Source organism: Pleurodeles waltl, chromosome 6 (assembly GCF_031143425.1).
Source record: "Pleurodeles waltl isolate 20211129_DDA chromosome 6, aPleWal1.hap1.20221129, whole genome shotgun sequence".
Classification (NCBI taxonomy): Eukaryota; Metazoa; Chordata; class Amphibia; order Caudata; family Salamandridae; genus Pleurodeles; species Pleurodeles waltl.
This window is the reverse complement of record NC_090445.1, coordinates 1,182,908,277-1,182,922,838: the sequence shown is the minus strand read 5'-3', so window position 1 is coordinate 1,182,922,838 and position 14,562 is coordinate 1,182,908,277. Positions and strand designations below refer to the sequence as shown.

Below are 14,562 nucleotides of genomic sequence, written 5' to 3'. Positions count from 1 at the left end.
ATTGTGTATATTCTTGAATTCCTTGTACTTTGACTGCAGTCATGTAGTCGATGTTTGGTTGTTCAATGCAAAACTTCAATAAAAAATTGTTTTTCCAAAAAGACAGACAATAAAAAAGTTGAAATGGAAATATAAAAGAGCTGATACTCACTGACCCAGAGTGTATGGCTGCTACTGAGAAGAGCCCGTACTATGCCATTAAAGGTTCAGAACTCCTGCTAAGAAGTGCAGAATTCTCTCCTTTTCAAATTAGAACACTGCAGGTACTCAATACGCGACAGAACCTGCAAATTAAAACGCTGCTCAAAACGCACCTCCTAAAACATGCTTCCCAAACTTGCTATGTACGTCAGAGGGGGGCGGGGCAGACAACTTCTGCTTTTCAGTGGTCCACACTTCTTTTCATAACTCAAGTGCCTTTTCTGCTCGTGACAGTATTTCCCTCACAGACCTCGCGGTGAAAGGCGCTAGCAAACAGAGAAATACCGATGCCAGGACGAAGTTGAAGGAATCATATCCCGGCCTCTCCGCGTGGTAGAAAGCGAAGCCTTCTCTTGCAGAATCGGCATAGTACATTTGTCGAATTACCTGCCATGCCTTCCTACACAGTGACCGTGGCGACTGGAAGCCAGTGGTTTGCAGGCACCGATGACTACGTTTACATCACTCTCATCGGCTCCGAGGGAAGCAGTGAAAAGAACCTTCTCGATAAAGCGATGTACAACGATTTCGAAAGAGGAGCGGTAAGTGTTAGTCAATCTGCAACCACAAATGTCCACACTGTATATTCTGCATTGCAATTTCAGTGTCGTTTGTTTCGCTGTATTATATAGCTGCCAAGTTTTCAGATTGCTTATGTGTGAAGTTTCTATTTCTGTGTACTTACGAGTGACATTCAACGACCAAATGTGTGACACTTCGAGTGGCACTTTCTTGCGAGTAAAACCTAACAATGGAGTAAATGGAAACAGATAATTACACCATTTAAGAAACGAGACGCTCTAAAAAGATCTTGAAACTGTTGCAAACCCTGAATGGAAAGTCACTAACCCAGTTGTTCTAGCCAAGCATGGTGTAAATGTGAGAATTTGTTTTAGAGGCTCAACCGTAGCCCAGCATCGCACAGCGCGGCAGACAGCAGCTAAGCACTACAAGCCAGCAATACACTAGCTACTTTTGCGAGATGCAGCCAGGCAGCATTGAGCACCTTGTGTATGCAGGGGGTGCTTTGATGCATGACCAGTTAATTTCAGTGTGGTGATGCAGACATCTGCCCAAAATTGCATTAGTCTAATCCCTGTTGTGCGTGCTTGGCAGGGGGTAAATGTTAGGTAGAATATGTAGATATCAAGTTTCCCAGGCATGATGTGCTGCTCCATGCCAGGTGTTTTCCTTTAAATTCTGGGTCTTGTAGTCCTGTCTTATAGTAGAATAAACAGGCCGGGTTCCAGGAATTTTCATCTGGATGAGCCAAGGGTAATTTTAGGTGGGCCAATGTGGGCCTGTTTTTTTTGTCAATGCTGGAGGTAGGTTACAAGCATGTGATTTACATCATATATTCTTCAAAACCAGCATACAGTGCATCTTGAGAGTTATTTGAGATTATGAGCTGATGCCTGTACTCAGCAGCCACAAGGCTGATAGCTTCACGCAGGCCAGGCTTCAACACAAGCACCTGGATTCCAAGCAGATTGTAATAGTCGTTCAAGTTTAAAGAGGTCCCTGTTACCACACCTAAGCCTTGACATGTCACACTATGAAGTCTGGCTACTTACTCCTTGCAATTTGCCCAACACCTATTTTTTTGCATACTGTCAACATTGTAACTGTTTATTTTCAAGTTATTCCTTTGCGGTGTATTTTTATTGATAAAAAAGGTTTAAAAAAACAGCAACACATTTGGCAAAAGCAGTGTTGTTGACAACTAAGAGCAGTTTTTATGTCTGACAAGTGTAAAACCATACAGGTAACCTCTGAGGCTGTGTTACACAGAGTGAACAGTTACAGAAGGGGTCGCAGACCCTTGTGCATCCCCTTCTGTAATACTGACGAATGTATAGCTGGTGCTATTTTCAGAGGATGCTTCCTTACTGGCATGGGGTGTAACCCCACAAAATCAAGGGAACCATTTTGCCTCTGAGCCCACCCATATTATGGATGTGGGCGCAGAGGCAAAGAGGCACATAAAATGGGAAACAAAAGCAATCATCCAGATTAACAGAATACTCAAGCATGGTTGGGTTTTGTACCAGTCTGAACTGAATGCTCCAAAAAGTGCATTTGATTCTGTCGGGTCATGTTATGTTGGTGTATAAAGCGCACTCTCACCCACCAGGTTATCCTGGCGCTGAGCAGGTGTGAGATTAGCCAAGTCTAGGGCCTAATTTGGTCATTTGTAAAGCCTGGTCTTCAGCTTCTTGCAGTTTCAAGGCGTGAGAAGAAGGCTCGGATGTGTAAAGACACGCTATTTCATGCTTTAGGAGTGATGTAGGAGAATGCTCAACCGCTGGATCTGGTTTTCCATATCCGTGGGATGTATGCAAACAGGAGTGTTGCGAGCTGGGGTGCCTGGAAAGTTTGTGAAAGTAGATGGTATTGTTGGGGTATGCTGGGCCAGAGTGCCTTTAAAATTTGGGTGACATGTTTGAAATGTGCTCATTTGGGTATGGGAAGCCCGTGTAGCTCCTTGAAGTGGGGTGAGATGTGTGAGTGACATGGGAGTTTGATAGTGATTCTGGCTGCTGAGTTGTGAATGTTATGCAGCCTTCTGTTCAAATGCATGTTTATCCCTTTTGGTGGGTGTTCCTGTAGCCTAGGTTGCTAGTGGCAAGAGTGTGGGTGGTGATTTTCCACATGTTGACTGGGAGTCATTTGAAAATCTTCCATAGCGTCTTCAGTATATCGAAGCACAAGACAATAATGGCATTGAGATGGACTTTGATGTTGAGTTTGCAGTCAAGGAAGATCCAACGGTTCTTGGCTTGGGTTATTTATGCCTGAGGTAGGGCTAGATAATTAGCATTAATGCCACCATGTGTATATTATCCCACATTGAATAGCCTGTGGTAGCCCTTTATTGAAGTGAATTATGATCAGCTCCAGTGCGAGTAGACGGTTGGACAAAGAGTATCACCAGGGCCACTGAATTTATATGGTAGGGGAGGACCAAATTATGTGACAGAGTTGACTAAATTATGCTTCAAGAAAAGGCAAATTAATTGGTGTAAAACAGCAACATTTTGTGATAGTATTCATTATTTTGCCATTTATTTTACACTTGTTATCTCTGGCTGAGCCTAGGTTGCACCTCATTAGTACAAGTTTAAGATGCATGTATAGCAATAAGCAAATGAAAGGTGAACACATCTACTTTTGCAAAGGGTCTTCAGCTGCACTAAAACATGTATTGCAGCATTTTTTTGTATCTTTTGAACCCTTTAAGACAGAAACATTGTTTACATCTGCAGATCATGCAGCAGATAATAGATTATGTGGCAAATGCAGCTAATCGATGATTTTGAGAAAAACAACACAGTCATAAAATGGCAAAATTCCAGTGGTGCTGACTATAACCTGGGAATGTGCAACGTGCTTTAACAAGATACCAGAATATGAAATGCTCACATTTGTAACGACCATACTGGTGACAACAAATTCAGCCCAAGACAATATCTTACTTGAGATAACACAGTTATTTACTTCACCTCAGCAACTGGCACAAAACAGACAGACATATTTAGCACCTGGTTCCCAAAGGTAAACTTACACATTTGTGTAAGTTTACTAGTTTTGTGGGTATTCATAAACTACAGGTTTAACTTTACGAATATTAATTATATTCAACTGTAGAGATTCCAACCGGTAGAAGAGACTCCGCACATAAAAAGTTAGGCTTCTCCCAATTTTTTATGTTCAGAGCTCTCTACTCCAACTGTAGCATCTCCAGAGTCGTAAAATTACTGTTAGCAAAAATAAACTCATAGTAAATAGTAAACTTACACAAAAGTGTAAGCGTACTTTATGACTCAAGCCCTTGGACTATTAGACATTGTAATTCCACATTATTCTTGGGGGACATTTATGATTCCATCGCCCTGGTGGCTGCTCATCCAATGAAGCATGCATTCAGCTATTTGAATAGTATAATGCATGCGCCATCCTACAGTATATTACTGTGTGAAGTGTAAACAAGCTAAAATACATAAACACTCTCAGAACCCCCACACAGACCATATTGGAGGTGCATAAGGCCTTTCAGGTGCTTGGGCCCTTATTTCAATGTACCTTCGGCATCATTGGCAGGGAAACCTCTGTCCCCATTATCCCAACTAGAGATGGGGTACTCACTAAAATCTTGGTTTGGACTTGAGTCTGAAGCCTGGCTCTCACTCACCTTGGGGTCTTGTTGGAACTTCAGGCCCATAAAGAGCCTAGCTTTCATGTACCTTCTTCCTGCCATTGTCAATCTACCCAGGATGTGGTTTACGAGATTAGCTTCCAATTTGAGCAAGCTAGGTTTGAGCCTTGGCGTTGCCTCAACATCCTGTGATTGTGGGCAAAATCTCCAGTGCCTAAAAGAAATGAATGTGACCTTGTGCAGTGTAACTGGTGTTCAAGTAAAGCGCTTCAATACCTCCAGGTTGAGTTTGCAGAATATAAAACTGCAAAAACTGCACAAAGAGGCCAAACAAAGCATCAACATAAAAAGGAGAGCTAAATAGCCATTTAGTGGCTGATTTGTACAAAGTGAAAACATAAAACCTGGATAAATGGCAGCTTCCCAACTTAAATTGTGCGATCTTGGCAAATATTTTATTTCACCAAAACTAGTTTTCTCCATATTTGTGCATGAAAGCACGTTCAAACACAGTAATTAGAAAACCAACTGTTCAAAAACACATTGGCCCTCATTACAACCCTGGCGGTCGGTGATTAAGTGGTGGTAATACCACCAACAGGCTGGCGGTAACTACCGCCAAATTATGACCATGGCGGTGAAAACTCAGATAGACAGCCACTTTACCACACCAACCGCCAGGGCGGAAACAACAGGCACCACGGCGGTAGCCGCCTACAGCCAAGTGGAAGTCAATGTTCCGCCCACCTTATAATTACAATCCAATCAGCCACCTTTTCTGGGGCAGTACTAACGACATCAAAAGCCTGGCGGAAACACTGCACAGAAGGGAAACAACTCACCATTGGAGCCCTAGCCGCAGATTTTTCCTATGATCTTCTACGACCTGCTCCACCACGAACACTAACGACAGCGGAGACGACCACAGTAGGTACAGCCGCATAGCACACAGGGGAGGGAGGGAGGAAAATGAGTGAAACACACACACAACCCCCAACTCCCCCACCCCAGCACCATACACACAATCAGATGCAGTAAGAAAACATATTTACCCTGTTCCCCTCAGGAATAATGCAAGGACAACATGAATAGTTGAAAGAGGGTGTAATAATATAAATACATAAAAAATACGTACATCCAATCTAAAAGTATATACATATGTACAAATCAAGGGACACTGCCCAGTCCTCAATGTGTGTGGGCCACAGCGCCACATGACAAAGTCCAAGGCCCTACTTGTCTCCTGCAACAACACGGAGAGAACACTGCAGGGGCATCAGTTTGAAAATAGGCAGGCACCTCAGGGCGACGGGGAATGGTGGGTGCACCTCAACCGGCAGGTGGTACAACACCACTGGTCCTGGAGGGGGCAACATGCCCTGTACACTATCCTGGGAAGTGCAAGGCCACAGTTTCTCAAGTGGGTGATTTGCCCACTGCTTGGTCCCGGGGAGTGCAAGGCCACAGTCTTGCAGGTTGGGTGTTTTCCCCACTGGTTCTGGAGGGGTCATCGTGCCCTGTGATCTTCATCCTGGGAAGGATGGGGTGAGTGGGTGTTTTTCCCACTGTTTCTGGAGTGGGCATCATGCCTTGTGATCTTCATCCTGGGGATGATGGGGTGAGTGGGTGCCATACCCACTGGTTCTGGAGGGGGCATCGAGCCCTGTGATGCAGATCTTGGGGAGTGCAAGGTCACAGTCTGTCAGGTGGGTATGATACCCACAGGGTTTGCAGGGGCCAGGCCGCACAGCAGCCCATGGACGCAGGACTACAGACTGTCCGCCGGTGGTGATGGCTTATCAGTGGTGGTGCTGCTGATGCTGTTGGTGGAGGAGGGGGGTAGCTCCTGCCCATCCCCTGCAGCCTTGATGGCTGCCCACTGGTGCTGCTGCTGGTGGTGGTGGGGGGCAGCTCCAGCTCATCCCCTGCAGCCTCGGATGGCTGCCCACTGGTGCTGGTGCTTCTGCTGCTGCGGGTGGTGGGGGGGAAGTACCAGCCAATCCCTTGCAGCCTCAGATGGCTGCCACTGGTGCTGCTGCTGCTGATGGTGGGGGGAAGCTCCAGCCAATTCCCTGCAGCCTCGGACGGCTGCCCACTGGTGCTGCTGCTGCTGATGGTGGGGGGGGGGGGAAGCTCCTGGAGCTTGGAGCCAGGCGCCATGGTTGGTGGTGGGGGCTCTGACTGAGTCCCAGCACCAGGCCCCTTACCCTTCCTGCCTGCTGGTGAAGCCCCTTGCCCTTTCTGGCAGCAGCTGGGGATGGCTCCTTGCTCTTCAGGGCAGCAGCTGGTGCAGTCCCCTTGCCCTTCCTGGCAGCAGCTGGGGATGGCTCCTTGCCCTTCATGGCAGCAGCTGGTGCAGGCCCCTTGCCCTTCCTGGCAGCAGCTGGGGATGGCTCCTTGCCCATCCTGGCAGCAGCTGGGGATGGCTCCTTGCCCTTCCTGGCAGCAGCTGGGGATGGCTCCTTGCCCTTCACACCAGTACTTGGGGCGGGCACCCTTTCTGTGAGGCTGCCTTGTGCCCTGGATCCTTTCCCACAACGAGTTGCTGTGGACACTACTGGGCCCGGGGACTGGGTGGCTGAGGTGCTTGCCTGGGTTTTACCCACCCTGGCCAGACGTGAAGGACAGGGGGAGGGGTAGGGAAGAGGTCAAAGCTTCTTAGGGGCATTGGGGCAGGGAGAGGGAGAAGGTTTGGGAGCGGAGGAAGTGGGAGTGGCTGTAGGAGGTGTCTGTCTGCTGTGTTTGGGTGCAGGTGCATGGGCTGGATGCTGTTGTGAGGTGGATGGCTGTTGGGTGTCTGGGTGCTTGCATTTGTGTACCTTGGGGGAGGGGACAGACACTGTGGGAGAGGACACAGGGGACGTGTGCATGGCTGTTGGGGTGGTGTCTGCCAGTGAGGTGTGTGTTCTGATAGGTGTGGTGGTGATGGCGGTAGTGGATGAGGATGTAGTGCATGCAGGTGTGAGTGTAGACACAACTTGGAGGAAGGTGAAGGATGAGATGGAGGGGGACACAGTGGAGGCAGTGGATGTTGGTATGTCTGCATCTGGATGGTGTTTGTATGAGGGCATGTGGGATGAAGTGTGGTGCTTGTGTTTGCCTGTGCCACTCTTGTGTGTTGTCCAGTGTGCATTCTGGTCTGCCTGTGTGCTTGGGATAGGCTGGGGTTGAGGGGAAAGGGATTGGGTAGAGGAAGTTGGAGGGGGAGGGTGGAAACAGGGACAATGGCTGTCATCAGAGAGGAGGCCAGAGCCTGGATTGATCTCTGTTGGGCCGCCAAACCAGTGTGAATGTCCTCCAGAAATGCATTGTTTGTTGCATTTGGGCTGCCAGCCCTTGGATGGCATTCACAATGGTTGACTGCCCTACAGAGATGGATCGCAGGAGGTCAATAGCCTCTTCACTCAGGACAGCAGGGCTAACTGGGGCAGGGCCTGAGGTGCCTGGGGTGAAGGAGATGCCCACCCTCCTGGGTGAGCGGCACGGGCAACTCGCTGAGGGGCTGCTTGGAGGGTGGTGTTGGTATGGGGGTGGCGGCTGTACCTGTTGCTGGGGTCGGCACAGAGGTGTCCTCCACCACCAGGGAGATTCCATCGGAGGAGGTATCTGTGTCCGAACTGTCCCCTCCAGACTCCGCCTTGGTGCTCCCCTCGCCCTCCGTCCCACTGGTGCCCTCACCATCAGTAGACTGTGCCTCCTGGGTCCTGTGGAATGCAGCTCCCTTCGTCGCCGGTGCCTCTGCTCCTCCGCCAGATGATGCTAATGCACATAAGGACAGGATGACAAAACAAAAAGGGGGAGGAAGAGAAAAAGGAAACACTTGGTCAATGGCTGCACCAACACCATTGTTGGCGTACACTGCACCCTCACACATAGGGAGCCCTACGCACTATGCAGTGCACTACCGGTAACAATGAGGGACACATACCGCCAACTGCAGCATACCTGGGACCCACACAGCCCTGCCCAGTAGTGGATGCCTACTAGTTAGGTAGGAGAAATATCAAATCAGAACCCTGCCCAACATGGGACCTACTCTGCAATGTCAGGCCTGGCCTAGGGGCACCCACAGACACACATCCCCCACCCGGATACCCCCCCACCAGGCGTAAGTTGTAATGATGGGCACTGTACTCACCCCTTGTGGCTGCTGTGATGCCATCAAGTGCCCATCCAGCTCCGGATAGGCCACCGCCAGTATGAGGGCCATCAGGGGGTCAGGGTTCAATGGGCACCCCTTCCTCGATTGGAGGCCATCCCCAGCTGGGCCTCTGCAGTCTTCCGTGCCCCAGCGTCTCAGGTCCTCCCACCATTTCCGACAGTGGGTGCTCCGCCTGCCGTAGACCCCAAGGGTCCGCATGTCCTTGGTGATGGCACGCCATATACCATTCTTTTGATGGGTGCTGACCTGCAGAGGAAATACACACAGGGAAAGGTATTAGTCAGACTGTCCTGCCTGTTACACTCTGGCCCATCAGACCCCTTCCCATCCCAATTTGCACAGACATGGCCCAGCACACAAGCTGCACGCCGTCCAGGGGACATCCACCAACCCCCCATCAAGAGGCCTTCACACCCGCCCCTCCATGCGTTCATGCCCCATGCATCATGCTCATGGTGTACTCACCTGTTGGTCTGGATGCCCATCCACCAGTCGCTCCAGCTCTGCCGAGGTGAAGGAAGGGGCCCTTTCCCCAGTCACACTGGCCATGGTAGGTTCCAGACACAGGTCACAGCAGCACATGCAGTGTAGGTCCTCTCATGTTGAAAGTCAGGTAGCAAGTGAGTGAACAAATAGAAAATGGCAGTGACGTTCGCGGCAGTGCATCACCTTTGGCCACTGTACCCCATAGGGGCCAATATTATCCAATGAGTCATTGCACGGCGGATCCCGACCGCCTCCCGCAACGGCGAACAACATCAGCAGAATTACCTCACTTCCACTTGTCCCTCCACACAGGACAGACGGACCCCATTTCAAGGGGGGGGCAGGCCCTGGATTAAAACTGCATCACAGTTCACAATTGTACATACAGGACAAATGCCACTTATACATCTAATTTTCACATCATGCATTGTACTGCTGTGGGTACAATGTACAGTTTATGACCGTCTCCTCACTCTTTTGCCCCATAGATTGCAACCGCTGCAGATGAATAGGAGATGGAGACATAACCCCGTGTACAGACCCCTGGAAGACTTGGCAACAATGGAGGACAGGCACATTATCCTTACCTACATACTTGACAGGGCCACAATCACTGAGTTTGTGCCCAACTCGAGCCTGACCTGATATCTGCAATCCGTCATCCGACTGGGATCCCCCCGCTTGTGCAAGTGCTATCTGTACTCCATTTCCTGGCAACTGGTTATTTCCAAGTGACAGTGGGCTTGGCAGCAGGAATGTCACAGCCAATGTTCTCAATAGTGCTGACCAGAGTGTTGTCTGCCCTGATTAAACACATGTGCAGCTACATTGTTTTCCCCCAGGTGAAGGATTTGGCCACAGTGAAGGCTGACTTCTATGCAATGGGACATAACCCCAACATAATTTGGGCAATTGATGGAACACATATTGCATTTGCCCCCCCCCCTGCAAAATGCACAGGTATTCAGAAATCGAAAGAGTTTTAATTCCATGAATGTACAGGTGGTGTGCCTGGCAGACCAGTACATCTCCCATGTCAATGCTAAGTATCCTGGGTCGGTGCATGATGCCTTTATCCTGACGAATAGTGTAGGAGGCTGGACTGGCTTGTAGTGAGTACCAAGGGGTACTTACACCTTGCACCAGGCCCAGGTATCCCTTATTAGTGTATAGGGGTGTCTAGCAGCTTAGGCTGATAGAAAATGGCAGCTTAGCAGAGCAGCTTAGGCTGAACTAGGAGACGAGTGAAGCTCCTACAGTACCACTAGTGTCACTTTCACAATATCATAAGAAAACACAATACACAGATATACTAAAAATAAAGGTACTTTATTATTATGACAATATGCCAAAGTATCTCAGTGAGTACCCTCAGTATGAGGATAACAAATATACACAAGATATATGTACACAATACCAAAATATGCAGTAATAGCAATAGAAAACAGTGCAAACAATGTATAGTCACAATAGAATGCAATGGGGGCACATAGGGATAGGGGCAACACAAACCATATACTCTAGAAGTGGAATGCGAACCACGAATGGACCCCAAACCTATGTGACCTTGTAGAGGGTCGCTGGGACAGTAAGAAAACAGTGAGGGTTAGAAAAATAGCCCACCCCAAGACCCTGAAAAGTGGGTGCAAAGTGCACCTAAGTTCCCCAAAGAGCACAGAAGTTGTGATAGGGGAATTCTGCAGGAAAGACCAACACCAGCAATGCAACAACGATGGATTTCCAGACGAGAGTACCCGTGGAACAAGGGGACCAAGTCCAAAAGTCACGATCAAGTCGGGAGTGGGCAGATGCCCAGGAAATGCCAGCTGTGGGTGCAAAGAAGCTGCTACTGGACAGTAGAAGCTGAGGATTCTGCAGGAACGACAAGGGATAGAAACTTCTTCTTTGTAGGATAGATGTCCCACGTCGTGAAGAGTTGTACAGAAGTGTTTTCCTGAAGAAAGACCGGAAACAAGCCTTGCTAGCTGCAAAGCTCATGGTTAGGGTTTTTGGGTGCTGTTGTGGCCCAGGAGGGACCAGGATGTCGCCAATTGCGTGAGGGGACAGAGGGGGCATCCAGCAAGATAAGGAGCCCTCTCAGAAGCAGGCAGCACCCACAGAAGTGCTGGAACAGGCACTACAAAGTGGAGTGAAATGGTGCTCACCCAAAGTTGCACAAGAGAGTCCCACGCCGCTGGAGGACAACTCAGGAGGTCGTGCAATGCAGGTTAGACTGCCGTGGACCCAGGCTTGGCTGTGCACAAAGGAAATCCTGGAAAAGAGCACAGGAGCCGGAGTAGCTGCAAAACACGCGGTTCCCAGCAATGCAGTCTGGCGTGGGGAGGCAAGGACTTACCTCCACCAAACTTGGACTGAAGAGTCACTGGACTGTGGGAGTCCCTTGGACAGAGTTGCTGAGTTCAAGGGACCTCGCTCATCGTGCTGAGAGGAGACCCAGAGGACCGGTGATGCAGTTCTTTGGTGCCTGTGGTTGCAGGGGGAAGATTCCGTCGACCCACAGGAGATTTCTTCGGAGCTTCTAGTGCAGAGAGGAGGCAGACTACCCCCACAGCATGCACCACCAGGAAAACAGTTGAGAAGGCGGCTGGATAAGCGTTACAGTGTCGCAGTAGTCGTCTTTGCTACTTTGTTGCAGTTTTGCAGGCTTCCAGCGCGGTCAGCAGTCGATTCCTTGGCAGAAGGTGAAGAGAGAGATGCAGAGGAACTCTGATGAGCTCTTGCATTCGTTATCTAAGGAATTCCCCAGAGCAGAGACCCTAAATAGCCAGAAAAGAGGGTTTGGCTACTTAGGAGAGAGGATAGGCTAGCAATACCTGAAGGAGCCTATCAGAAGGAGTCTCTGACATCACCTGCTGGCCCTGGCCACTCAGAGCAGTCCAGTGTGCCAGCAGCACCTCTGTTTCCAAGATGGCAGAGGTCTGGAGCACACTGGAGGAGCTCTGGGCACCTCCCAGGGGAGGTGCAGGTCAGGGGAGTGGTCACTCCCCTTTCCTTTGTCCAGTTTCGCGCCAGAGCAGGGCTGAGGGGTCCCTGAACCGGTGTAGACTGACTTATGCAGAAATGGGCACCATCTGTGCCCATAAAAGCATTTCCAGAGGCTGGGGGAGGCTACTCCTCCCCTGCCTTAACACCTTCTTCCAAAGGGAGAGGGTGTAACACCCTCTCTCTGAGGAAGTCCTTTGTTCTGCCTTCCTGGGCCAAGCCTGGCTGGACCCCAGGAGGGCAGAAACCTGTCTGAGGGGTTGGCAGCAGCAGCAGCTGCAGTGAAACCCCTGAAAAGGCAGTTTGGCAGTACCCGGGTCTGTGCTAGAGACCCGTGGGATCATGGGATTGTGCCAACAATGCCAGGATGGCATTGAGGGGGCAATTCCATGATCATAGACATGTTACATGGCCATATTCGGAGTTACCATTGTGAAGCTATACATAGGTAGTGACCTATGTATAGTGCACGCGTGTAATGGTGTCCCCGCACTCACAAAGTCCGGGGAATTTGCCCTGAACAATGTGGGAGCACCTTGGCTAGTGCCAGGGTGCCCACACACTAAGTAACTTAGCACCCAACCTTTACCAGGTAAAGGTTAGACATATAGGTGACTTATAAGTTACTTAAGTGCAGTGGTAAATGGCTGTGAAATAACGTGGATGTTATTTCACTCAGGCTGCAGTGGCAGGCCTGTGTAAGAATTGTCAGAGCTCCCTATGGGTGGCAAAAGAAATGCTGCAGCCCATAGGGATCTCCTGGAACCCCAATACACTGGGTACCTTAGTACCATATACTAGGGAATTATAAGGGTGTTCCATTATGCCACTGTAAATTGGTGAAATTGGTCACTAGCCTGTTAGTGACAATTTGGAAAGAAATGAGAGAGCATAACCACTGAGGTTCTGGATAGCAGAGCCTCAGTGAGACAGTTAGTCATAACACAGGTAACACATACAGGGCACACTTATGAGCACTGGGGCCCTGGCTGGCAGGGACCCAGTGACACATACAACTAAAACAACATATATACAGTGAAATATGGGGGTAACATGCCAGGCAAGATGGTACTTTCCTACACAACCCCCCCCCCAAACGAAGGACAATAAGACTAGCCATGACCTGATGAGTCTTCATTGTCTAAGTGGAAATATCTGGAGAGTCCATCTGCATTGGAGTGGGTACTCCCAGGTCTATGTTCCACTGTATAGTCCATTCCCTGTAGGGATATGGACCACCTCAACAATTTAGGGTTTTCACCTTTCATTTGTTTTAGCCAAAGTAGAGGTTTGTGGTCTGTCTGTACAATGAAGTGAGTGCCAAACAGGTATGGCCTCAACTTCTTCAGTGCCCAGACCACAGGAAAGGCCTCCCTCTATATGGCAGACCAACGCTTTTCTCTAGGGGTCAACCTCCTGCTGATAAAAGCAACAGGTTGATCCTGGCCCTCAGAATTAAGTTGTGATAAGACTGCCCCTACCCCTAATTCAGATGCATCAGTTTGGACAATGAATTTTTGGGAGTAACAGGGGCTTTTCAGGACAGGTGCAGAGCACATGGCCTCCTTCAGCTCCTCAAAAGCTTTCTGACAGTTTGCTGTCCATAATACCTTCTTAGGCATTTTTTTAGATGTGAGGTCATTAAGAGGGGCTGCAATGGAGCCATGGTTCTTTATGAACCTCCTATAGTACCTAGTGAGGCCTAAAAAGGCTCTCACCTGAGTCTGAGTAGTAGGGGGAACCCAATCTATAATAGTTTGGATTTTCCCCTGAAGTGGTGCAATCTGTTCTCCACCTACCAGGTGTCCCAGATAAACCACCTTCCCCTGCCCTATCTGGCACTTTGAAGCCTTGATAGTGAGGCCTGCCTTTTGCAGGGACTCCAAAACCTTCTATAGGTGGACCAGGTGATCATCCCAGCTGGAGCTAAAAACAGCTACATCATCTGGATATGCTGCACTAAAGCCTCCAGCCCTTGCAGGACTGTATTCACCAACCTTTGAAAAGTGGCAGGTGCATTTTTCAATCCAAAAGGCATTACTGTGAATTGGTAATGGCCTCCAATGGTTGAAAATGCAGTTTTTGCTTTTGCATCTTCTTATAATTTGATCTGCCAATACCCTGCAGTCAAATCAAAAGTGCTTAGATACTTGGCAAATGCCAGTGTATCTATGAGCTCATCTGCCCTGGGTATAGGGTGAGCATCAGTTTTGGTTACCTGGTTGAGACCTCTATAGTCTACACAAAACCGCATTTCCTTCTTTCCATCCTTGGAATGAGGTTTTGGTGCAAGTACCACAGGAGAGGCCCATGGACTTTCAGAGTGCTCAACCACTCCTAGTTCAAGCATTTTCTGCACCTCTTGCTTTATGCAGTCTCTGACATGGTCAGGCTGCCTATAGATCTTACTTTTGACAGGCAAGCTGTCTCCAGTATCTATAGTGTGCTCACACCAAGAAGTGGTGCCTGGCACAGTGGAGAAGAGTTCAGAAAACTGACCCAGGAGATTTATGCAGTGGTCTTTCTGCTCAGCAGTAAGACAATCTGCCAGTAC

General features: G+C 49.1%; 1 protein-coding gene across 1 annotated transcript in view; it reads left to right on the top strand.

The window, feature by feature from the left end:
* The first annotated feature begins 430 nt into the window (after nucleotides 1–430).
* ALOX5 (arachidonate 5-lipoxygenase) overlaps nucleotides 431–14,562 on the top strand; it is an 859,090-nt gene continuing 844,958 nt past the window's right edge. Inside the window, exon 1 of the mRNA XM_069240432.1 lies at nucleotides 431–743. Within this exon, the coding sequence (XP_069096533.1) occupies nucleotides 594–743 (150 nt within the window). The 5' untranslated portion in view covers nucleotides 431–593. The remainder of the gene's footprint in view (nucleotides 744–14,562) is intronic.